The sequence below is a fragment of the Desmodus rotundus genome, chromosome 2 (assembly GCF_022682495.2).
Source record: "Desmodus rotundus isolate HL8 chromosome 2, HLdesRot8A.1, whole genome shotgun sequence".
Classification (NCBI taxonomy): Eukaryota; Metazoa; Chordata; class Mammalia; order Chiroptera; family Phyllostomidae; genus Desmodus; species Desmodus rotundus.
The window spans coordinates 182,379,506-182,405,797 of NC_071388.1; the positions used below are offsets into that span (position 1 = coordinate 182,379,506).

General features: G+C 37.3%; 1 protein-coding gene across 2 annotated transcripts; it reads right to left on the reverse strand.

Moving 5' to 3' along the window:
* Nucleotides 1-113: 113 nt before the first annotated feature.
* On the reverse strand, nt 114-24,674 carry SUMO1 (small ubiquitin like modifier 1). 2 transcript variants are annotated; one of them, XM_045198229.2, is made up of 6 exons: nt 24,518-24,674; nt 10,895-10,969; nt 8,270-8,347; nt 4,712-4,783; nt 890-958; nt 114-438 (listed from the first exon to the last, which is right to left on the reverse strand). In XM_045198229.2, the coding sequence occupies exons 1-5, from the start codon at nt 24,527-24,529 to the stop codon at nt 890-892; spliced, it is 306 nt and encodes a 101-aa protein (XP_045054164.1). In that variant the 5' UTR covers nt 24,530-24,674; the 3' UTR covers nt 114-438. The 2 variants fall into 2 exon arrangements, with proteins under 2 accessions (XP_045054164.1, XP_024419725.1); XM_024563957.3 differs by having other exon boundaries at nt 114-958.
* Between the last annotated feature and the right edge of the window lie 1,618 nt (nt 24,675-26,292).

Consider the following 26,292-nt stretch of genomic DNA (forward strand, 5'->3'; position numbering starts at 1 on the left):
ACATGTATTTGTACTGTGTACAGACAACGGTTTCCAGTATTATGCAAGAAAATCTTGTTTCAGCCATTTTCTTTTTCTTTCTGTACAATTAAAAATAAAATGGAACATTAGTGTGATTTTTACAAATATTTTGTTTATTTTAATGAAGCTGGTACAGACAATGTCCATTTAAAACCCATATCCCAGGCCTGAAAGTACAAATAAAATAAAAAAGAGCAGTATTCTGCTGTGCACACTTCTGCATGAATAACTTTATTAACTGCTAATGAAAATGAGAACTTTTCTGGGATCTTCTGACAAGATTTTTCTTTACTCTTAAAATGCTTTCTCTTCAGTGAAGCCATCTTTGGAGTTAGTCTTTACTCTCACTTTATCTGTCATCTTGACTCCAATGTGATATTCCTCTTCTCTTTTGGTCCAGACCTTCAGATTTTAAAAGTAGCTTCAAGTTAAGGAAAGGTCATTTTCCACAGTTCAGTTCTCTGAAAAACCTCCATCTCCCACTGAAAGTCATAGTCCAGGAGTGAAGCAATCACAAGCTAGAACTTCCGGGCCAATTAGAAATGTCATTATGAACACTTGCATTGGTCGACCTCATTTATCACAAGCCTGAAAATGCACAGTCCTGAAAAAGGTGGCCTCTCTGTGCACACATGTCATATTTAAAAAGGAGAGAGCAGTATGAAGGGGGCTAAGGTTTGATCACCAAAAATCAGCACAATGGAAACAAAACAATAATGAATGGGCACTAGAATTCAAATTACCAGATGTTTTAAAGACATGGGGGGGGGGTCAGTTTTCAATTCAATTCTGAACACCACATTACAAAAGAACTATTTTTAAAAATAAAAAAGGACTGAGGGAAAAGTAAATAAAATAAAAAGAATATCTAAACCGCTGAATGACCCCCTGTTTGTTCCTGATAAACTTCAATCACATCTTCTTCCTCCATTCCCAGCTGTAAGAGAAAATAAAAACATTTTAAGAGAATATAAAAGCATGATTTTTTAATTGACTGCAATTATGCAGCCACTGTTTTAAGGTACAAAAAGATAGAAAGGGGATCCATAGTTGCACTATTCAAAGATTAAGAATCCTGTTCCTTTAGAGACACATGGAGATATGTCTTTCCCTCAGATTCTATGTCAATGAAGTCATTACTTTGCTGAGTCAATTTCACTTTCCAGCTTATTTGCTATATAAAACTTAAGTGTTTTATTGGAAACAACCTTAAAAGAGTACTAAATCTAATGGAACATATATTTAATAGTTTAAATAACAGTTTGATGGCATATTTTCTAAAAAGTGTTTTATTTCTAGATATAACTACCTGATAAAAATCTCTCTTCTTTTTCAAAAAACCTGATCACTTTGAAATATATGTGATTTTAGTTAGAAAAGTGATGCCTAAGGATTCATTTCTAAGTGGTTTGCTTGTCATCTAGAATTCCTTCTGGCTAAAAATAATTATTATTTTCTTTGACAGTGACCACTCTCAATGCAGAAAAATTATCTATACATCTACTCTTATTCAACACCTCCAGCTTTATAAGCTAGATTATTTTTCAGCCCATCCCCTCTCAATTCTTACAGTAAAAAAAGGGGATCCTTGAAAATGCCTTTTATAGAACATTAAGCAAAGTATATAGGCAATTATCTTTACAAGTTTCATGTGCACTGAAATATCGTGGAATTTTTTTCTTACAGACATTACACTTACCTGTGGAGATATGTTCCAAGACGGCCTAGTAGAGGCCTGAAGCCACAGACAGTACCGAACCCCATGTATATTGGTTTTTCCTACAAATATACTATGTTTTTTCTTCTTTGGCATAACCGAATTGCCAGTATCACTATTCTTGCACTTTGGGGCCATTACTGAGTAAATATAGTTACTTGAACACAAGCACTGAGCTACCAAGACAGTCGGTCTGAAAACCAAGACAACCGTTAAGTGACTAACAAGTGGGCAGTATATAAAGCATGAATACACTGGACAAAGAGATGATTTGCATCCCGGGCAGGACGGCGCAGGACAGCATAGGACGGCGCAAGATTTCATCACACTACTCAGAATGGTGCACAATTTTCAACCAATGAATTGTTAATTTCTGGAGTTTTCCATTTACTATTTTAAGACCATGGTTGCTTGTACGTAACTGAGACCACAGAAAGCAATACTGCTAAGGAGAACTATTATATTAATAATGGTTGCCTCTGACCGATCAATGTTTCTCTCTCTTCCTCCCTCACTTCCCCTCTCTCTAAAAATAAATCTTAAAAAAAAAATTAATGGTTGCCTGAAAAATGGGAATGCAGATATATTCAGAGTATATTTTCCATTTTACATGGTTCAATAGTTTGGTTTTATTACTTTTATTTTTAACTATGAGAATTCTTTATACAACAAAGAAAAGAGTATGCAAAGGGGCATGGTGTCACACTGTAACCCAGGCGTACCCTTAATGAGGACAAAGGACTGTGAATCTGTTGATTCTTGTGTGCAGCCAGGACTGAGAAGCAACAGGAAGACTGAAATAAAAAACTAGCATTGTGTTCACTGAACTGTAATGAACCACAAAAAACAAATGAAAAATAAAAATTTAAAAGTCTAAGATCAATAATCTCTGATAAGAAAAGTTTCTTATTTTATAGGTCATGTTTTTATGCAGAATTTCAAAATATAAAAAAATTAAAGTATGCTAAGAAAACTAAAAATAAAATACAGGCTTTTGTCGATTTAGAATTTTTAAGTGATTAAATTGGCATTAGTGTTATGGTTATCTTGGCTGTGGTACATATATGAATATTAAATTATTAAAGATGCTATAAAACTTCATTTTAATTACACATATAGCCCGTTAAATACTGCAAGGAATGAAATTCCAAACATTACAAGAGAACCTTGAAATCAGGAAGGTAGCACATGTCCTCAAACTATGTACATTAGTAGAGATGAATGAACAATGGGACAAGGAATCAACTCCCTAAATATATACTCTTTCTCACTGCTCCATTCTTTTTCTGAAAATATAATCTCTTAATGATAATAAGGAAATTGTCACTAAAATGCATTAAGTATCTATTCTGTATTAAGAGATTATTTTAAGCTAGGACAGGGAAAACACAAGATGAGCATGGAACATCTTACTGTGCCAGAAAGTAAGGAAATGCTCAAGACAGTGGTTGGAAACTAAACTCCGGGGGGAAAGTTTGATGAGAAAGAAGACAATCAAAGTATGTCCCCACAAATTACTCAATGAAAAGAGGAAAAATAACAATTACACAGTAAAGAAAAAAGTTAAATTGAGTGAAAAAATTAACATCATCTACCATTACCCCCTGAGAAAGACACATCACCATTTATGCAGTATTCAGCCAAAAATATAATACATAACCCAGATCACGGACTTTCTAGAAAATAACTGATGTTTTTTCTTCAAAATGTAAATGTCATAGAAGACAAGACTAGATGAGGAAATGTTCCACATTAAAGATGATTAAAGAGGCACTTGAATAAAATATATTGATACTGAGCTGGATCCTGTGACAAGAGAGAAAATGTATTATAAAAGACACAACTGGGACAAATGACAAAATTAGGTTGTAGCTTAAAGTATTCTAATAATATTAAGTGTCCTAAATTTTATTAACAGCACTGTGGTTACATAAAATATACCTGTTCCTAAGAAATACACTCTAAAATATTAAGTAGTAAATGGCCATGGTACATGCAACCTACTCCCAAGTGGTTCATAGGATATACATACCTAAAGATACATATACATGGGGGTTAGGGAAGTGTAAGTAAAGGTAGCAAAATGGTAAAAATAGGTGAATCTAGGTAGAAGAGAGTAACTTTTCTGTAAGTTGAAAATTATTTCAAGATAAAAAGTTTTTAAAAGATGGAAAAAAAAAAAGATGGAGACATGTCAAAAAGAACACAGACACCGACCTGAAGGGGTCCCTCACTGGCCAATACCTTAAGAAGAATATCACGGTTTCAAAGTATCTCCCCACAAATTATTAGTTACAAAGAGAAATAATAACTTCACAATGGAGAAACCTTGCAGTTACACCACATTAAGTAACTACATCCATAACAAGACAGAGCCATCATGTACCTCCTGGTGTGATGCACTCAGAAGTACACAGCTTCACTCTGTGCCACTGGTACCAAAAATGCAAAACTGAATCTAATCATGAGGAAACATCAGGCAAACCCAAATTGAAGGAATATATAAACAAAGAAAACAGTCCACATAATACAATAAAACAAAGACACGGACTCATTAAAAGACATGATAAATCAAGATGACAGAGCCAAATATATTAATATACCCTAAGCTTCTGTATGAAGTTCTCAAAATGGGTCAAAGTCAAAATCAAACCATAAAGGTCACCATCACCATGAAAGTGTACCAGAATCTGCCAAATTTGAGGAATATCTGTCCATCTTCAAAAAGACACAGTGTGCGCCTTATGACGATCTCAGTATCTCATTCCACTTTCAACTTCTCTTTTTATTGGCACTTTTGAAGACAATATATGGGAAGTTCAACTCGAATGATTATTTTTTTTCTCTGACAAGTGATATTATACCACTTAAATCAGAGAATATTCAAGAAATGGGCAGTTTAATACCAGTGAACCAAATCATTCAATGCAGAATTTAAAATTTTTCTTGACTCAAAGAAGAAATTTTACTCACTTCTTTTGGAGTGTGATTATCAGCAATTCTCTGACCTTCAAAGAGAAACCTGAGTGAATTCATTGGAACTCCCTAAAAAGGCAAAAAACATATATATATATATATATACACACACACACAAATCTTAGAAGAGATAAAAACTTTGATGCACAAAAAAGCAAACATGAAAGCTTCAACAGAATACACAGAACATAAAATTAGCTAATTCTATCAGCATAATTACAATTTATTGAGTACCAATTAGTTGCAAGGCCCTCCCTGTCCCAAGCATTTTACATACATAATCATAATTGTTCATCACCTTATCTTCATTTTACAGCTAGGGAATCAAAGGTAAGGAGAGGGCACACAGCAAGCCAAGATTTTAAGGCCAAATCTGTTCTAAGTCAGTGCTCTTGACAACTATTTTATAGTTTCCTCTGAAATCTGTAAGCTAACACAAAAGATGAAGTCAGAAAATGGATGAGCATCCTCACTCACTCCCAACTGTACAAGCAAAACTGGTTTTAAAAAGATTAAATCATAGAAATTTGGTAAAAGCATCACAGCTAATCAGATAAGTTACAATAAGCCTGCAATGGCATAGATAGCACTGTAAGTACCACAAAAGATGTTAAAATATATTTTTAAATCACTTATTCAACAAAATTGCTAAAATATGACTCATGTAAAGAGAAGTAACTTCACTAAGTACAAGTCAAGTATCATTAACTTAGTCTAAAAGTATTATGAAAATTTTGCTCAATACTTAACATATTAAGATTTTCATTGCTTAAACATGGTCCCAAAAGCAACCCCCCAAAATTAAAACTATCTTTCAACATGTACTACAAATAAGTATATAAGGCCACGCACACTTACCCTTCATTTCACTAAATTCATTAAATTTCACACTTCTTTCCAGGGCATATAGTAAATAAAATAAATATAATTGACAAAGGCAGAATATTCTTTGATTTTAATTTAATTATAGGAAACGTACTGAATTATAGGTCAAAAATGTTTCTATAGAAACTAATCAATAAACACAAAATGGAAAAATGACTCAAATGTTTACTTTTTGTACTTTTCAACCTCTACTGGGTATTACATAGCTCCAACAAATTAAGTTTCCTGTTCCTTGCATGCCCTTAAATAAAAGAAAAATATTATCAACCCTCTGTGAACTCTGTAAGTATACTCTGAAAAGTATAAACATCTTTTTGAAAACTGAATACTCTGAAGCATAAAAAAGAAAGCACAGGGTGACTCAGTTAGTTGGAGCGTCATCCGATAAGCCGAAAAGTGACAGATTCAATTCCTGGTGAGGGCATATGCCTAGGTTTCAGGTTCAGTCCCCATCAGGGTGTTTACCAGAGGCAGCTGATCAATGTTCCTCTCTCACATTAACATTTCTCTCCCTCTCTCTCTCCCTTCCCTTCTCTCTAATATCAATACACATGTCCTTGAGAGAAGAGAAAAAAAAGTTGGAAATGATTCTAAGTTGATATTATATTTTAATTATCTCCCCAAACCTAGCACCTTCCATAAACTTTAGCTTTGCAATTTACTTCTTTACTTTGCTGTTTTTCCTCAATAATCAACTCCTTGGTATATAGATGGAGAGAGAAGAGTATATAATTTTCTTCAGAATTATTGTGAGGATTAAATACAATGTGTCTTAGTACCTAGCATAGCACACTTAATATTTGTTTCTTTCCCCTGGTGAACACTCAATTTTAATGCTCATCAGTATTATTACAAATGTGAACTAGTTGAGCCCCAATTAGTAAGATTTTCCTGAATTTAACAATATCAAAAATGGAAGAGACAGAAATGTTTACCATGTTACATACCCTAACACCTAGTTGATCTTTTTCTCCTAGCCAAAGCGATTTTTACATAAGTTACAAATTTAAACTGTAAAAAGAAACCATCTAAAAAGCCCACAATACTTGAGTTAAATCATGTAACACAATTTGATTCTTAAAATATATCTTGGTTGTCTCCTATATCTGGATGGTCCCCAACTTACAATTTTTTGACTTTACAATGACCCATAAGTGATGTGTGCGCTATAGAAACTGTACAGTTAAACCTTGAACATGGGTCTGAGCTGCGCGAGTCCACTTACATGCAGATTTTTTTCAATGAATGTACACAGTATTATAGATGTATTTTCCTGATATTTTTCATAACTTTTTTCTCTAGCTTATTTAGCTGTAAGAATACAGCACGTAATACATATAACACACAGAGTAACCCCTATGTTGTTCAAGGATCAACTGTACTTCAGATTTTGAATTTTGATCTTTTCCCAGGCTAGTGATACGCAGTAAGATACTCTCTCATGACGCTGGGCAGCAGCGACGAGCTGCAGGTTCCAGTCAGCAAGTGCGATCGTGGGGGTAGACAACCAATAATCCACAGAGCACTGTGTGCCCAGCATTTTGGGATATTGTGTTCTAAGCACGTTTAAGGTAGCCCAGGATAAGCTATGACTTTCAAAAGATTAGGTGTATTAAATGCATTTTTGACTTGCAGTATTTCGACTTAGGATAAGTCCAGGAGCATCTGCATACTAATTCTAATTACATTTATTTAAAATTATACTTTATTATTAATGATAATGGTAGCATTTATTAAGCATTTCTTCTTCTTCTTTTTTTTCTTCAATGTGTGCTTGCCTCTCATTCACCCACTACCGGGGACGTGACCCACAACCCAGGCATGTGCCCTGACTGGGAATCAAACCAGCGACCCCTTGCTTGGCAGGCCCGCATTCAATCCACTGAGCTACACCAGCCAGGGTGATTAAGTAGTTTTTATGTATCATGTTCAGAGCTTTTTGCAGGTCATCTTATTTCATCTTCATGGGGCAGGCTCTGTAATATTCCCATTTTACTAAGTTCCTTTTAAAAATAAAAAAGTTTGCTTATTTATTTTTAGACAGGGGAAGGGAGGGAGAAAGAGAGGGAGAGAAACATCAATGTGTGGTTGCCTTTCATGTGTTCCCCACTGGGGGTCCTGGCCCACAACCCAGGCATGTGCCATGACTAGGAATCGAACCAGCAACCCTTTGGTTCACAGGCTGGCACTCAACCAACTGAGCCACACTAGCCAGCCAGGGCTAAGTTCTCATTCTACTAAGGGGAAAACAAGGCACATAACTTATTCTTGCTCAAACAGTGGTGGAGCCTGAATTTGAATCTAGACAGGTTAAAGGAATTACTTATCAACTCATAATCTAGTTCATGAAGGCCAGAATCTGTGAGACTTTGGTACTAATAAGTTAATTAGACTTCTATATGACTTTTAAAAGATAAATCCCTTGATATTAAAAGCATAGAACACAATTAGCAGTAATCTGTACTATTATGTATAAAAATAATAAACAGTACTTAAAGATAATGTTAGTACTTAAATTTAACATATGGCTAAACTTTTGGTTACAAACAAGGAAACTTCATACTGATCACCAAAATGTACTTACCTTAATTATATATACTGGTAAGCCATAAAGATAAAGAAAAATTAGAGACAAAGAAAGTACTGTATTTAATACAATAACATACAAACCTGTCTTTGACAATACGATTCTTTGAGTTTCTTGAGATGTGTTGTCATTTTCACTTTGAAGTGAATCTCACTGCTATCCTAAGAAGATACAAGAAAACAATTATCCCTCTTTGTGTAAATTATTTGCTGTGCTTGAAACAAATTTAATTACACAAATATAAACAAACCTTGTCACCTGTATTTTCCCACCAAAATATTTTTTAATATGCATAACAGGTATTAAAACACTGTAATCACTGCTTTATACCCATTTCAAAAAAAATTTAATAAAACAAACATAAAGACAATCTGTCTTGAATTTTTAAATTAGCAGCATAAATAAGAACATGTGTGTCAGAGAATGCAATCCTTCATAATTATATGTCAATTCTATACTTAAAATAAAAGAAGGTGAATTATCACAAACCCCCCAAAAGCAACTCAAAACAAAAAAGTACCTCGCCAACAAATGAAGTGTTACTGAAGGTAGTCAAACTACAAGAGACATACAAGGTCTGTCCAGAGAGTATCCAGCCATGGACTATGAAAAATAGACGCATTTATTGAAGATACAAGAAACATTGTACATAGGACAATGATACCTCAGCCGATTTAAAAGGAGGTATCTTGAGACCTCACAGAGTTCTCCCAGAGTCTCTTCCACTGTTCAAAACACTCTGCAAAATCCTTTGTTGGAATCACCATCAGCTACCCCATAGTATTTTCCTCAGTTCTCACTGACAGTCTGAAATGTCTTCCCTTTCAAAGGTGAGTTTAGTTTTGGGAAAAGTCCGAAGTCACAGGGCACCAAATCTGGGCTGTATGGAAGCTGAGTCACCTGGGTCACTTGATGTTTTGCCAAAAAACTCTGCACGCGATGTGATGCACGACCAGTTGCCCATAGCTGCGGCCTTCTGCATCATCCCAATAGTTTCCACGGAGGAATATTCAAGCTTAATACCAAATCTGATGCAGATTCATTGCTGTACTCACTCAGTCATTTTGAATGTGATGGCCACACAGTATGCATGCTCACTCAATGGCATCTACCACCCCCACTGACTAGTACAGTGAAGTTCTCATTGTTCACACATGCGCATTCCAGTCCACACTCCTTGGCTGCCAGGTTACATCAATGTCATGCAAATCATTCTCATTAAGTTAACAATGGCTGGATTATTTTTGCACAGACCTTGTATACCATAAAATAACAGACTGAAAAATTTAATCATGCCATAGAAAGTCACCCCAGCGTCTGGTTTCTCTCACATGATAAAATGATTAAGAACATGAATCAGTTAAATATATTTGTGGGGACCCCAAATCTTTTTTCTTTTTTTTTCTATTCTTTTCTTCTACCCAGACTGTCAAGCAAGCTATCAGGCAAACATCAAAAATAAATACTGACACATGCATACTGTAAAATTTCAAAGCTAATCCTTATGACTGTATATCATACTCACAAATTATATTAGTGGAAGTTGAACATTTACAATACTTTTGCATCTATAATTGTAAAGAGAAACAAATTCTCTTTCTATGGATAATATCATTAACAGACAAAATATCTATACCATAATTTCACACCATACACTAAAATCACATCCAGATGAATTAGAGGTAACACCTGAAAATTTTTTTAAATATTTTCTCTTCTTCTTAAGAGAGATTTTCCCCTAATCTTGACATTGACAAATCCTCATTCTAAAGCAAGATTTAAACCTAGAAACCATTTTTTAAAAAGGAGATTGATAAATTTGACTCAAAAACAGAAAGACAAAGTGGATTAGTGGTTGCTAGAGGCTAGGTAGAGAGGAGGATGGGGAGTTACTGCTGAGTACAGCATGTCTTTTGGGAGTGATGAATATGTTCTGGAATTAAACAGTGGTAATGGGTGAACGACCTTGTAAAAATACTAAAGTCACTGAATTATACACTTTAAAATGGATTTTATGATATGTGAATTATATCTTAACAAAAACTTTCAAAATAAGATAATCCCAGAAAATAAGAAAAGAATATGAACACATAATCAACAGAAGAATATAAACATAGTGACCAAAAATTACATCTTGCTAATCAGAGAAATGTAAAATAAACAAAATTTTACCTATCTTGCTAGCACAACATTGAAGGACTAGTAATATTGCATGTCTGGTAGAATGTGGAGAAATGGAACTCTCATATTTTGATGGTGAGAGTCTACCAATTCTTTTGCCCTTTAAAAGAGCAACTATGAAGATGTATTCTTCTAACAATTTTCAGCGAAACTTAATTATCAGTTAACATCTCAAAAAGAGTCAATAAGATATAAGCCAGCAGCTAGAGAAATGAGGTACAAGAAAAGGGAAGTGGGTTGCAAAAAGAGCTGAGAGGGCCTTTTGTTGAAGGTGGGTCCTAGCCTTATTACTCAGTAGTATTTAATGTATTTGCCACTGAAGCATACTAAGAAAAAGGTTTTATTTGGAGAAATTAAGGTGACCTAAATCTGTCTTAAGGAACAATTAAAAAACAATCGGCCTCTTCTACCTCTAACAGTTTACAGCAAATGAAAACACCATTTTAAAATAACTTGCCTTAGTTATATCATTTCTCCCATGTCAGAAATTATTCACATATTCAAGAGTCAAAAATAATGAAACTCACCTGTCCAATAACTTTGAGTTTAATGTATTCTCCTTCCTTCTTATCACCCAAGTCCTCAGTTGAAGGTTTTGCCTCCTGAAAAAAAAAAGTACTTTTAGAGATAAAAGTTCCTATATGGTATTTTCATTACTCCCTTATGAGTATTCATTACTTCAGCTCAGACTACAGAATCTGCACCTGAGAATACAAAGATCATTTATTTTCTTGGCCAGTCAATTAAGCCAAAAAGATCCTAAATCAATCATGGGCTCAAACACCAGTTCACTAGAAATCAAGAAAGAGCTCTCTTTTATTATACTATCCTATAATAACGGTGGTAACATTTCACTGTCCATCAGAATCACCTGAAAGACCTGTTAAGACCCCCCAGTTTATTCTGTGGGTGTGGGGTTGGCCTGTAATTTGCATTTCTAACATGTTACCAGGTGCTGCTCCTGCTGCTCTACCTGCTGGGCAGAGGGACAACCTGGAGACCATTAGCCAACTGTCAAATCCTATTAGTCAAAGGAAACTCACACTCCATGAATTCTTACCCAAACACTACTACAAAATTATCTTCTTACAACCTTTTGGGAGAAGTTAACTACTCCAATTACAAAACTGTACTAAGAAATGTAAATTAACCATATTAGCATAAGCAGTCTATTTAGTAAGGATTTAGGAAGAAAAATCAAGTAGCAAAGTATTGGCCTAATGTATCCCTGAGTCAAAACAAACCAGTTTTATATCGTCTATTATTTTAGACATCCGAGGCAATATATCCAATTTTAGATTAGGATTGGTTGAAAAAAAAAAATAGAGGAATCTGAACTGGAATAAGAAAAAAAGTACAAACAGGCTAAGCAGGAAAAGAAAAGAGGAAACACAATTGGAAAACAGAAGAAAAAAGGGTCATAAAATACTTTCAAATGAAGGGATACTGAAAAGAAAACAAAATTAACAGAATAAATTATTTGAAATCACTTCGTCATGAAGTAAAAATAAGCCATTTTTAGTAAAGGAGGTAGGCTGGAAATTTTCACTTGGCCATCAAATTATCCAGTTATTTAAATATATATTATTCACAACAATTTCAAATTGTTAATCCACTTGATAAGAATATAACTGATGATGTTGTATTTTACAAGTAAAATCACAGGGCTATTACCTGTGTACCTCATGCCAATTACCTAAAACTAGTAAGCTATTTTAACACCCAAAATTTAACAGAACCTCTTAAATTAGAAGTACCTTTTAACATGAAGGTTAGTCTAGGGAAATGCTTATATTAACAGAATTGACTTTGTTAGCGTGAATTTTGCCTGCTTTTCATACTGCAGAACTTTCAACATTTGCTGACTACTGCATATTACAACAGCAGGCAAAATTAACCTTCTTAGTGAAACAGTATTTCACATGAAAACTGGAAGACTGTCTTCAAAAAATAGCCTCACCACCATATTTCCATGAATTTGTATTCACAGTAAAACACTTGCTTCTTCCTTTAAGTTTTCTACAGAGGGCGAGGACAGCTTATTCTACGCAGTGAAGGGCAAAAAAAGCAACAAAGCCCTGAGTTCCCTTTAACTGGGAGGAGTGTTAGTAAAGCAGCTTTGTTTGAGTTAGCACAAAGCATCATCCACACCCCAAGCCTAGCAGCAATACATCAGCACAATAGGGTGATTCTGCTCCAGTATTTCCTAGATAGGGTAGCTATAGAGGCTGCTCAGGACAAGAGCTCTTTCCCCTCCATCGGCCACAGTGTCAGAACTCTCTTTTTAAAAGCACAGCTTCTCTTACCGCAGAAGTACCCTGATTGAAAAGTATTAATAGCTTACAGTACTTTAAGGTCTAGAACCAAACCCCAAAGCACTCCACTGAGTCCCTCCATTACCAAGCTTAACTCTCATTTTTCTCTTACCCCTTTCTTTTCTTTCTTTGTTTTTTTTAATTTTTATTTTTTCTTTATTTTATTTTTTCTTCTTACCACTTTCTTAAACCCAGGGATTCTGTTAAATTGGACTATTTACTGTTCCCCAAATATGCCCATTAGCATTCTTCCACCTTTGGTCCTTTGTGGTCTCTTTCCTTTACCAGGAATATACATCCTCCCTCAGCTTCTCCTGAAATCCTCTCAGAAATCCACCCCACGCATCATCTAAAGACCAGTATTTAAAAAATTCTTCTAGGAACCACAGCACTCCTCAGCCTTCCAAATGAGATTAATTATTTTCCTTTAATGCTCCTATTGCAATTTATTCATACCTTTTATAGTATTTATTCTCAATTTAAAAATACTCCATCTCAACTGGCTTCTCTAATTGTTGTCCTCTTTTTCGTTAGACTTTTTACAAGAGTGCTCAGCATTTGCCATCTCCACTTTCACTCTCAACCCACTGTAATCTGATTTATCCCTCACCATTCCAATTGGCATTGCTCTCACCAAGATTACTAGTTCAACTCCTTACTGCTAAAGCCAATAGACAATTTCAAATCTCATCTTTAACTCTCTAACACAACAAACACTTCTTCCTTGATGACTTCCTTCCTTAAGCCTCCACCTTTGATTTGACCTCCCAGATTCCATTCTCTCTTTCTTCGTCTTGGCCATTTCCTTAAATACATGGCTGCTCTGGAGTCCATGTCTTCAATTCCCTGCTTCTTGTCTCCCTGGGTGACCCATGATTACATCTATCTCTAAGATACAGCATACCTCACTCTATTGCACTTCACAGATGTTGCAATTTTACAAATTGAAGGTAAGACCTTCCACCAGAAAAAAAGATTGCAAGTCATTTTACTGCAGTGGTCTGGAACAAAACTGGCAATATATCCACCTGCACTAATCACTGTTAATCATTCTCTCCAACCTGACAACTTTCTGAGTTTCACACTCATTTATCCAAGTGCTTGAATACTTTGGACGTCCCATGGATACCCTCAATGTAAGTGTCCAAATCCCAATTGCTTTCTTTCTAACTTTTCTGTTATGTTAGCTTTAACTCCTGGTCCTGAGAACCAAAATCAAATTAAAAAGCCTACAACTCCTCCTGGACTGACTCCCAATTACAATAAATGACTACCATATATTCAAAGGCCCACAAAGAAACTTGGAAGAAGGTCATGACAGATTATTCTTCCTCTCTTAAATCTCACATTTAATCATTCATCATTCTGCCAATTGTCTTCGAGGCTCTCATGTCTAGCCCATTCTCTCCTAGACACTGCCTTAGTTCAGGCACTCATTCTTGCCCATTAACATTACTGCAATAGCCCTGGCTGGTGTGGCTCAGTGGATTGAGTGCCAGCCTGCCAACCAGAGGGTCCCCAGTTCGATTCCCAGTCAGGGCACATGCCTGGGTTGCAGGCCAGATCCCTAGTAGGGGGTGCAAGAGAGGCAACCACACACTGATGTTTCTCTCCCTCTCTTTCTGCTTTCCCCTTTAAAAATAAGTAAATAAATTTTTTTTTAAATTACTGCAATAGACATAACAATCTTGGTCCCTTCAATTAATTCTCCAAACTACCACCTAAGCCATGGCTCTTAAGTGCAGTCCAATCAGCCCAGAAACCTCAGAGTTAAGTTCAAACCTCTTAGCTGACAGACATTGGTCCTTCATGAGCTGGTCCCTGTCTGGCAATCCAGCCTTATTCTTCTGTTTCTCTTGTTAATACTATTCTTTGCACTACCCATACTGAACTATCTACAATTCCTTGAACAAGGCTATCTCCACCATCTCTGTACCTACAAATTCCCTCTGCTTGAAATACTCTTACTGTGCCATTCCCCTTTCAAGACAACTCAGGCATCACTCCCTACAAAATTATGTCCCTGAAAACTCTCCTAACTGTTCCCATACTGCTTTTATCTTTTATAACCACATGTTTATACATGTATCTGTATCTCCCAGCAGACCAAGTTCCTATTGGTATGCCTTACTCTTCTTTGTATTTCTAGCCAAGTACAGTGCCTGGAACTTTGAAGATATTCAATATGCTTGCTAAATAAACTAATGTTTTCTGTGACCATTTTGTACGTCTTGTCTTCCCTAGAAGTTTACAAGGAGAGAACCCAAGTTTTCCATCTTTATAATCTCTATAGTGTCAGGCAAACACTAGGCAATTGTTTAACGTTGTTGAATTAAGTTGACAGCACTATTTTCTGTATTGTCCTGAAAAATCTTACTAATGCTTCAGACTTCTACTATATACAATAGTCCAAACAAAAATCCCTTCAGTTTGTTATACTTACAGTTGGGTAAGAGATAATTCACTTCAATTTCATAAGAACATATAAAGACTAGGATTTGAAATTTCCGAAAACGAGCTGCCAATTTCTCTATTCACTCCATTTTGAAGCTCTCTTCCCAACTCTGCAGCACTCTAGCAGGGTCATCTGTACCACTTGTTTAATAGCCCCATGTTTGCCTCCTGCAGTCATCCAACTTTTCATATGCTCTTTTTTTCCTTTTGACAAACTAGTCTGGAAAATGAGATGATCTTGGACAAAAAAGGCCAAAGTTTGTCTCCAGTGATCTCAGTGTCTTTTGTATGCTGCCTTTCCTTCTCTCCCCTGTAAAAAAGCAGCCAACACAGAATGGTATGGCACACTAGCTACAAAACAGTGAAAGCATTCAGCGCTGGGTCTGGGACACTAGGTCATCAGAGAAAAGAGAATCCCAGAGAGGGCTGGTTGGTTTGGCTGTAAAGGATACACAGCCCCAAAGCAGAAGAAACTGGCAATGGAAAGAAAAGTAAATGTATGTGCAAGATCAAAGAGAGGAACTACAAACCTCCACATTTTCAGGTACCTGTCACCCACAGATGAATCACGTTAAATGGAATGATAAAGGAATTTATCAAGCACCAAGCACTATCAACTCTTCTTTTAAAGACATGGAAGGAATAGCTTGGAAATTACAAGACGGCTAAGGATCTGAAAAGAGAACTTGACTGGAAAGGATAGAAGACACACAGTCCTCATTTACAAATGTTCAAAATTCATGAGAAGGACTTTATTGTGCAATTTCGAAGTCAAAAGAATAAGAAGTCTGCTCAAAGGCACTCCAGCAATCAGTATGTTGACAATTCAATCAACTGGAGAGAGCATCACATTTAACTACCCCCTATCTGTCACTGTCCCAGTTGTACAAGGATTGTTCATTCTTCTATTAGAGGGGGCGGCTCTGAGGGGGCCCAAACAAAGAACACATGTACGCTATTTGATGACATTAACAAATCTGTTCATTTTTCTTGTTTTAAATTTTTTAATTTTTTTATTATTGTATTTTTTCTATTACCATTTTGTTCATTATTCAAGGTGTGATAACAGTATCCTGGTTTTGTCAAGAGAAAAAGTCCACTTTTAGAGACTTTAATACTTCTATTAAAGTATTTATAGATAAAATAATGTGATGTCTGGGATTGGCTTCAAAATAATATGAGAGAGTGGAATGGGGCAGTGTAGACAAAGTAAGATAGGCCAAAGAGATAGGCCAATTGTAACCATGTATATGGGTACAATTATACATACATTAAAATTTTTCATAATAAACATTTCATAAAAAATGCATTCAAGGTTTCCAAAAATTCTGTTAACCACAGGTCTTATTATAATACATCAGCTTACTTCATTTTATTTCCTAATGAAGAAAACTCAACAAGAGTTAAATTGAATACTTCTAATATTTATATTATTAAAAGATACAAACCCCCAAACTACAATAAAGTCATCTCCCTCCTAGTTCAGTAGATATACCACTTTAACCACAAAAATACACATACACCTTTCATTTTTATGCTGCATATGTTCAAACTTAATGATTTGAGTACTGGACATTTGGAATGGAACTGACCAGATTTAGCGCCGTAACTTTAAGGTTTAAGTAAAGCTGTCAAGATACGGGGTCTGCTGGAAATTTACATGCAACCCTAGAATTGTGCTAGATTTTAAACGCTAGATACGCACAGACAACATCAGAGGAACTAAAAATTATAACTAAAAATTGTACCGGTTTTTGTAAAACCTCCTCTTTGATTCTTGACTATGCAAAACCTGAAATTGATTTGACTGTACCCAAAAGTACTAGCAAACAGATTTAGAGGTATGGCAGACTTTGTTAATTACCTACCCAATATACATTTTCTTGCATTCTCTCCTTCTTCCTTACAAAGGGAAGCCTAAATCTGGCCAGCTAAAAAACACATTTCTCAGCTTTTTAATGGCCATGTGATGCAGTGCTGGCCAATGAGATAGGAGATGACATATTTTTTGCTGGTACATACTTTCTGGCACACTTTTTTCCTTTGCTTCTTCCCTTTCTCCATCCCCTTCTCTTGCCTGATACAAAGACAAAAGTAACCTTTTTTTGTGACTGCAAGGAGACAAGCATGAGAGTGAAGACATCTGTTATGGGATAAAGAGGAAAGGAATATGAGGGCATTGGGGAACTGCCTTATCAGCCATGAACTACTAACATTTAGACTTCTGTTTCATGAGAAAAATAAACTGCGTATTTGTTTAACCTAATATATGAGACTTTATGTTATTCAGTCCAAAAGCAACTGGAACTGACACGGAAGGTGCTATAAATAGGTATCATTTGGCATATGTTAAAAACAGGGCCTAGAAAACTGCCTCAAATGCGCATCAAAAGTAGAATGCTAATAAACTGTGGTGCAGTCACACAATCGAATGCAATATAGCAATGAGATTTAACAACATACAAATCTCCAAACAATCCTAAGCAAAAGAAGCCAGACACAGATGTACAATACATACTGTATGATTCCACTTACAAGTTAAAATGTATACAACCAGGCAAAACTAATCTGGGTATCAGTAGTTAGGACAGTGGTTCTTAACCTGAGTGCTGGTGGCATGGATGTGATCAATTTGTGAAAATTCAACAAACTGTACATTTATGTGCAGTTTTTCATACACATATGAATCTTCAGGAAAGCCTTTAAAAACAATTGGCTCTAGATATTCAGAACAAGTCCAACAAACAGAACTCCACCCTTCCTTCCTTCAGGTCTTTCCTTCAGATTATCACTAGCTTAGAAAAGGCAATTGAATGCAAAAAGAATGGTCAAAATAAAAAAGTATAACAAATGCAACATATCCAAATAAACCTACCCTGCCTGGTGTGGTTCAGTGGATTGAGCACCAGCCTGAAAACCCAAAAGTCGCCAGCTGGCTCCCCAGATTCCAAGTCAGGGCACATGCCTAGGTTTAGGGCTGAGTCCCCAGTTGGGGGTGTGCAAGAGGCATCCAATCAATGTATCTCTCACACATTGATGTTTCTCTCTCTCTCTTCCCCTCCCTTCCTTCCCCTCTCTCTAAAAATGAATAAATAAAATCTTTAAAAAAACAAAACACCTCGATTTGTTGTTCCATTTATTTATGCATCATTGGGGACAAAATCCACAACCCTGGCATAGCAGAATGACACTCTATAACCAACTGCGCAACCTGGCCAGGACCCACATGACTTTTTTAAAGAAATAGAATATCAGCCCAGGCCAGTGTGGCTCGGGTGAAGTGTCAGCACATAACCAAAAGGTTGCAGGTTCCATTCCCAGTCAAGGCACATGCCTAGGTTGTGGGTTCGATCCCCGGTCTCAGTGTATATAGGAGGCAACCAATAGATGCTTCTCTCTCATATCGATGTTTCTCTTTCACTTCCTCTCTCTCTAGAAGCAATGAATAAATGTCCTCAGGTAAGGATTAAAAAAATAAGTAGAATATCAGAAAATTATCTACCAAAAAGCCACAATTTTAGTAAATTCCAAAATGAGATACTAAACCAGGTTTAAGAAAATTAGCCATAACAAGCCCAATGACCTGAAAGAAGTAAATGATTTCATCTTGGAGAAACAGTTACCAGGTAACTATTGCTAACAGATTTAAAGATGGGGAAGGTATACAAAAATATCAGAAAATGAAAACTCTGCCATAACAACCAATCCTTAATAACAATGGGAACTGAAAGCAGAGGAGGAAGATACCTGCTGCTTCATGTTTTTGAGGCAATGTTCCAATTCCAGGGTCTAGAATAGTGCCTTGAACATATTGTGGTGTTCAATAAAAATTTATTAAATGAATGAATCTGACCACTTCAACAACTTTTCATAAGTATCCAGTCACTGTATTGGACAGTTCTGAAATAAAGGATGAATAAAGTTCGATTTTTGAACCTCAAAAGTGGACGGTCCAGTGGAAAAGGTACTTAAATAAATAATTTTTAACACTATGTATAAAAGCTGCAAAAGAAACATTCTAACTGCTATGGGTATCAAACCATAGTTTATGGACTGCTTTTTGAAATTTGAACTATTCAAACAACCTTCATGAGTAACTCTAACCATAATAATCATATTTTCAAAATACTATGAAATATTGTTTAGGTCACATTTTCTTTAAAATGTTTTATTATAAGCTATATATTTGCAATATCCACTAGCAGCAACCTCATGTATCTATCAGAGAGAAGATAGAATATATCCTTCTTCCCAAAGCATGAAATGCTTAATTATCACTACATGTACAAGCCATAGCTATAGTTTAACATATTTATTCTATGACAAATAGTATACTAATTATGAATCTTAATATATACCCAGCTCATCATATTCTCCTGCTATCTCAAACCTATAGTACGATCAATAAACATGAACAGAGAAATATAAGGAATACTGCAAGGAACAATGCTATCCTGACAGAATTAACACAATTAATGTGGTAGATTCAGAGATAACTTCAAATTATTTGTTACTCTTCCCATTGAGAAATGGAATCTCAATGTTTTCCCCTTGGTGGAGTGGCTACAGTTAATACTGAATTGTATATACATTTACAAGTTGCTAAGAAGTAGATCTTAAAAGTTATCACAAGTAAAAAATTGTAACTGTGTGGTGATAGATGTTAACTAGACTTAGTGTGATCATTTCACAATATACACTATCGAATCATCACATTATACAAATAAAACTAATACATGTCAATTGTATCCCAATAAAAAATAAAGTCAGGAAGAAATAAATGCCTTCTTCTGAAATTAGGCTAGCCTTAGTGATATGCCTGACCAACAAATGGCAGCAGTCTTCCAAGGACAGGTCCTAGGAGGCCTGAGGTTTCTTCCACCCAGGGTTCTCAGGGAGTACACACTCTCTCTGTGGGCCCTGAGATGGTGTAAGTCTGAATACCCTGGTGTCTCCATGCTGAAAAGATCACGTGATGAGACCACTCAGACCCTGAGACTCCATGAAGAGCCCAGCTATGGCAGCGCCCAGACAACTGAGTACTGTAGTCCTAGCAGAGGCCCCACACACCAAAGAGCAATGATGAGTCCAACTCACAGAGTCCTGCCCAAGTTGCAGATTTATGAGCAAAACATAAAGTTGTTGTTTTAAGTCACTAAGTTTTGAGGTAGTTTGTTAGGTACCAACAGGTAAACACTATTACAAAATGCTTCCAAATCCCTGACTAACAATAAAAGGAAATCATCCAATGAATCTCTCTGTCTGAGGTGGGGATGGGGAGAGTGAATCCCGTTATAACAGCTTCAGTTAGGATGTGAAGCAAATCAGTCATCCAATTATTACAAATTAACAGACCCGAACTGAAGAGCTGTGAAGTCCATGCTGCTGTTGATGATTTGGGCAAGGAAAAGAAACACTATAAACTTGAACACAGGGAAGTAAAAGGGGAAAATATTTGTACAAATTACCCTTACTGGTTTGACAGTAAGCTCTGGTTCTATATACACACTTACTAGAATTGCTGCAAGGTGAGATTAGGCTAATGGAGAGTACCCAAACACATCTCTGTTATTTGTTACAGGCTAGTCCTTAAACTTTTTTTTTAAAGGGTTTTTCTCTCTTTTTTTTTTTTTGACCTTTTTAAAAAATTTTTATTGTTTGAGTACAGTTCTCTGCCTTTTCCCCCCACCCCACCCCAGTCCAACCCCCAGCCCTCCCCACCTCCCTCCCATTTCCACCCCCGCCTTAAACTTTTTGAAGGAGTATATACTCCTAATGAAAGCTATGGGCCCTTTCTCCCTAAAAAATACACATGCACAAATACTCACAAAACACTCCATAGAATTTCAATGGATTTTCTGCCTTTTAGGGTCCATGAACCTTGGGTTTAGAACCTACTTTAGAGGATTATTCAATAATGGCCCAAAAATCTACTGGACAGTCTGGAATTGTTAGAATTATAACGAAGTGTTTCACTCAAATTCCAAAAATAATATTTCATTAATCAATGGAAAACCCAGCAATTTAAGTCCTGTGTGAATTTACTGTCTATGAGGGATGTCCAATCTTTTGGCGTCTCTGGGCCCCATTGGAAGAAGAGTTGTCTTGGGCCACACATTAAATACACTGCAACACGTAGTCACACACAAAAAAACCCACCTCATAATGTTTTAAGTAAATTTACAGTTTTGTGTTGGGCCACATTCATAGTCATCCTGGACCACATGTGGCCAGTGGGCTGTGTGTTGGACACCCCTGGATTTAACCTGAAGTCATTATTCAATTTCAGTATCTTAGCACCAGACAATAGCCTCCTGAGGGTGCCTCAGAAAATACATTGTGCCCGGGCTGCTGTGACTCAATGGACCGAGTGCCAGCCTGCAAATCAAACGGTCACTGGTTCGATTCCTAGTCAGGGCACATGCCTGGGTTGCAGGCCAAGTCCCCAGTGAGAGGCACACAAGAGGCAACTACAAGTTGATGTTTATCTCTTTCTCTGCTCCCTCCTTTCCCGTCTATCTAAAAATAAATAAATAAAATCTTTAAAAAAAAAGAGAGAAAATACATTGTTCTAACAAAACTTTCTTTAAATAAAAATTGTCTTTTAGGGGCAATGGATGATATTATTGTACAGTAGTAACTTGGGATTCTTACTCCCTTTTCAAAAGCCTTTTAAGGGTAAGAGCTCAGCTTCCTACCTCCTTAAATCCTTAGCACCCAACATGACATTGTACTGAGTCCCAATTATCAACAATGATACTTGTCTATCAAACTTGAACAAGTTCTTAAACTTTTTGGCCTCAGGACTTATACGGCCTTAAAAATTATTTAACCCCAAAAATTATTTAAAATTTTTGTCAGGTTAGTTATACCTATTGAGGTTTAACAATATTAAACACTGAAACTGAAAAATGTTTTACCAGTAAATATTAATTCATTTTAAAGTAATAGTAAACCCCTCATATATTACCAAGTAGGTTTTTTTTTCATTTTTTTAAAGATTTTATTTATTTATTTTCAGAGAGAGGGGAAGGGAGGGAGAAAGAGAGGGAGAGAAACGTCAATGTGCGAGAGCTACATTGATTGGTTGCCTCTCCCACGCCTGCAACTGGGGACCTGGCCTGCAACCCAGCCATGTGCGCTGCCTGGGAATCAAACCAGCAACCCTTGGGTTCACAGGTCAGCGCTCAATCCACTGAGCCACACCAGCCAGGGCAGCAAATGGTTTTTATTAAAAATAGTTTTCAAGGCCCTGGCCAGGTAGCTCAGTTGTTCAGAGAATTGTCGCCCTAAGTCAAGGTTGTGGTTCAATCCTCAGTCACAGCATTTCTAAGAAACAACCAATAAATGCTTAAATAAGTGGAACAACAAATCAATGTTCCTCTCTCCCCTCCCTCCCTCAAAAATTAATTTTTTTAAATTGTTTTCAAAACGAAACTAGCGAGAAGAGTTGACACTGTTTTGCACTTTTTCAAATTTAATGTCTGTCCTAATGGAAAGGAGCTGGATTTTCACATCTGCTTCTACATTTCAATCTGTTGTGGTAACACAGGTCATGTTAGTCTTTAGAAACTCCACTGAACACTCATGAAAGAATCAAAGTGAAAAAAGACAAATAATGTCCTAGCATTATCGTGAAAATAGTTTTGGCCTTGAGTACCCCTAAAGAATCTAAAGACCCTCTGGTGTAAGGCCACCTTTTTAAGTGTCTTAGGTCCTTTATTTCTTCCTTCATATGTTTCTTAAATGACCAAAGGTAAAATTGGAGCAATAAATTCTACAATTTACTTTATAATTCCTTCTGTACATTGCTCTTCACCCGACTAAATTTCAACATGCTTCCTGAGGTCATGCTTCCTGAGCCACTTCTGAGCATCAAAATAAAAGGGTGATGAAACTAAACATTTACACCTGTTCCTTCCTCCCTGGCAACCGAGTAAACAACTATCTAGGGAGATACTTACAATGCCATTCCCATACCAACTTGGGAATTAATCTAGACTGTTAGAAATAAGATCCACCCAAAACTAATCTAGATTATAGGTAGGCTTTAAAAAAATGTAAATATATAAGACTATACTTGCAGGGATCATTTCTATAGTTCGTTATTAAAAATGTAAATATACATTTCGCACAACAGTACAAATCCACAAAAGCTTCATTTGCTATGGCCAAGAGATACAGAACTGAACTGGGTTACAAGCCAAGGAAGTGCATTAAATTTAAAAATTCAAGTACATCATGGAGTTGAATGAAAAACAGTTTTCTAGATAACTATCACTAAACAAACAAAAGGTCCAAAAACACTTTAAATTGAAAGTCAAAGTTGCCTTAGCAAACAAAACGGGAAGGCCAGACCCCCCCCCCCCGCAAAATAACCCTATTAATTCAAAACTAGCCATAAGCGTGATTAACTAGAAAAGGATGAAGAAAAACTTACCACGGACAATCGGACTCTCCTGAGTGCAAATCCCAAAAATATCCTTGATATTAACATTGAGATAGAGCACTTTGCCATAATAGGCAGCTTTCCGCACACGTTCTGCAACTGCTCTATATACACAAAGCTTTCCTATCTTTCCCTCAAAAGAAAGTCATCTTCAGGTTAATGCCCAGAGGAAATGTTTTCGGTTGTTCGAGCAGTTTGCTCTACTTTGTTTCTTGATTATTCCGAGTGCTCTCTCTCAACTGGAGGGTTGCTGAACCAATCCCGAGTAAGAAATGGAAAAGCACAAGAAAAGAAGCGACAGCTCTGCACCCCCACACGGAAAAAGACTCAGAAACAGAAGCGGCGGCCTTGCCGCAGCTGCAAACCGAACGGAAAGCACAGCTTTCTAGGTTCCCAGCAACACCCGACAACGTCTCCCTCCCCCCGCCCCCACGTCTCCACTCCGGGACTAGCCAAAGATCGAGAACCAAGAAAGTGGAGTCTACCCGCTTCGAAGAGCCACAAAGCCTCCCGGGCAGAGGTTCTCTCCCATTACATAACTGGGGCCTAGGGCCATGCTTCTGCAATCAGTCTTTTAAAGAGGGACGCAGACGGGTTCCCCAGAGACTCACCCTCCCAGCGAGGTAGCAGCTGAGTTCTGCAAGCAAGGGGGGCGACTTAGGGGAGGCCGCGATCAGAGGCGATGGGACACAGAGAGTGATGAGAGAACCCGGAGAGGATCAGGACGGATCCCGGAGACCCGCGGGAGGCCCAGCCGCCTCCGGCTGTAGTCCACCCCCATCCCTCGCCCGCCGAGTCCCCACCGGCCGACCCCCCCGCAGCAGGCGCTCCCCTCCCCCGCGCTTCCATCCCCACTAGCCCCAGCCCAGCGGCAGGCGGACCTGCCAAGTAAGGCCTCGGCCACCGCCATCGGACGGCTCCCAGTCCAGTACCTGGTCAGACATGGTGATGGTGGCTTCACCCGGGGTCTCCGCACAGAAGCGGCCTCGGGAAGGCAGAACCTCGCTCCGGGGTTCACAAATCCGTCCCTCTTCCCCAAAGCACAACACCGCGTCTGGAGGGACTTCCGCTAGGTCTCGCGTCACTTCCGCTACGCACTGGGAGCGGGGAAGGGGGAAAAAGAGAGGCGAGGCGGGAAAACGGGGCGGAGCGTGGGCTGTACGCGGGGGTTGGACGGTTCGGTAGCTGCTTTGCGGTGGTCGTGCGAGTGAATTAACAACAATCCCGTGTGCTACACCAAAAACTGGGCCGTGCGCCTGGATCTCGAGCCCATCCCCTAGGGGAAAAGTTCCCGGTCCCCAGACACGGTGTTTGGCACCGTTCTGACAGCCCAGACTCCCCCTCCGATACCTTGCGCGTTTCTGAAGGCTGAGCCGAGATAATTCTATTGTCTCCTTGCTCGTCAACCTGCGGAGGTAAATTGACTTGGATACCAGCGTTTCTTACCCTAGAGCTAACATTTTTGGTTAACCAGCGGCCCCCCTCCAAACACATGACTTTGATTGGGGGACGAGGGAGCAAAACAAAACAACGATCCCATTGGACACCGTCTTGGTGGCTACTGTTAAAAAAGACGCTGCTGAAAAGTTCTGAACTGATGGGGGAGAGGAGCTAATTCCGATCCTTGAATTCGTTGCTTTGAATTAAAGAATGATCCTTCTTTGATTTCTTCTTTAAAATACAGTGTCCCTACTGGCATAAGCATAGAGAATAAAAATACACACTAATGAAATAGAATAGAGATTTGGGAATAAATCAAAAGGGCTTCAAACTTCAATTTTCGAGAAGAATGCCAACACTATTAAATGGTGAAAGAAATCTTTCAACATATGTTGCTGGACAACTGGATATCCACGTGCAAAATAATGAGTTTGGATCACTCCTGTGGAACTTATGAACAATTAGCTTAAAATGAACCAAAGGCATAAGTGTAAGAGCTAAAACTATAAACTCTTAGGAGAAAACAAAGGCATAATTCTTCCTGACCTTAGATTAGGGGATGTCTTTTAGATGTGATACAAGCAACCAAGTGAAAATAAATTGGACATCATCAAAATTAAAAACTTGTCTTTTGTATTGAAGAGACAACCTAGAGAAATGGAGAAAATATTTGTGAATACATCTGTAAGGGTCTAATATTCAGAATACATAAAGAACCACTACAATTCAATAATTAAAAGATAAATCCAATTTTAAAATTGACAGAAAATCTAAATGACTTTCTTCAAAGAAGAGATACAAATGACAAATGGACATTTAAATGCTCAACCTCATTAGCAATCAGGGAAATGTAAATTAAAACCACAATGAGATACCACTTCACATCCCACTAGGTAGGGCATCTATAATTGAAAAGACAATGGATAACAAGAAGTGTTGACAACGGTATGGAGAAATTAGAACCCTCATATACTACTTAGTGAGAATATAAAATGCTTTTGGTAAACAGTTCCTCAAACCATTAAACATAAAATTAGCATGACCCAGCAATTCTATTCCTAGATATACACCCAAGAGAATTAATGACATGTCCACTCAAAAATATGTACTCAAATATTCACACCAGCATTACTTACAATAGAAAAAGGCTGAAAAAGACCCAAATGTCCATCAACTGACTAATGGCAAAATAAAAGTGACATATCCAAACAATGGAATATCATTCAGCCATAAAAAGAAAAGTACTCATACAATGTGGATAAAACTA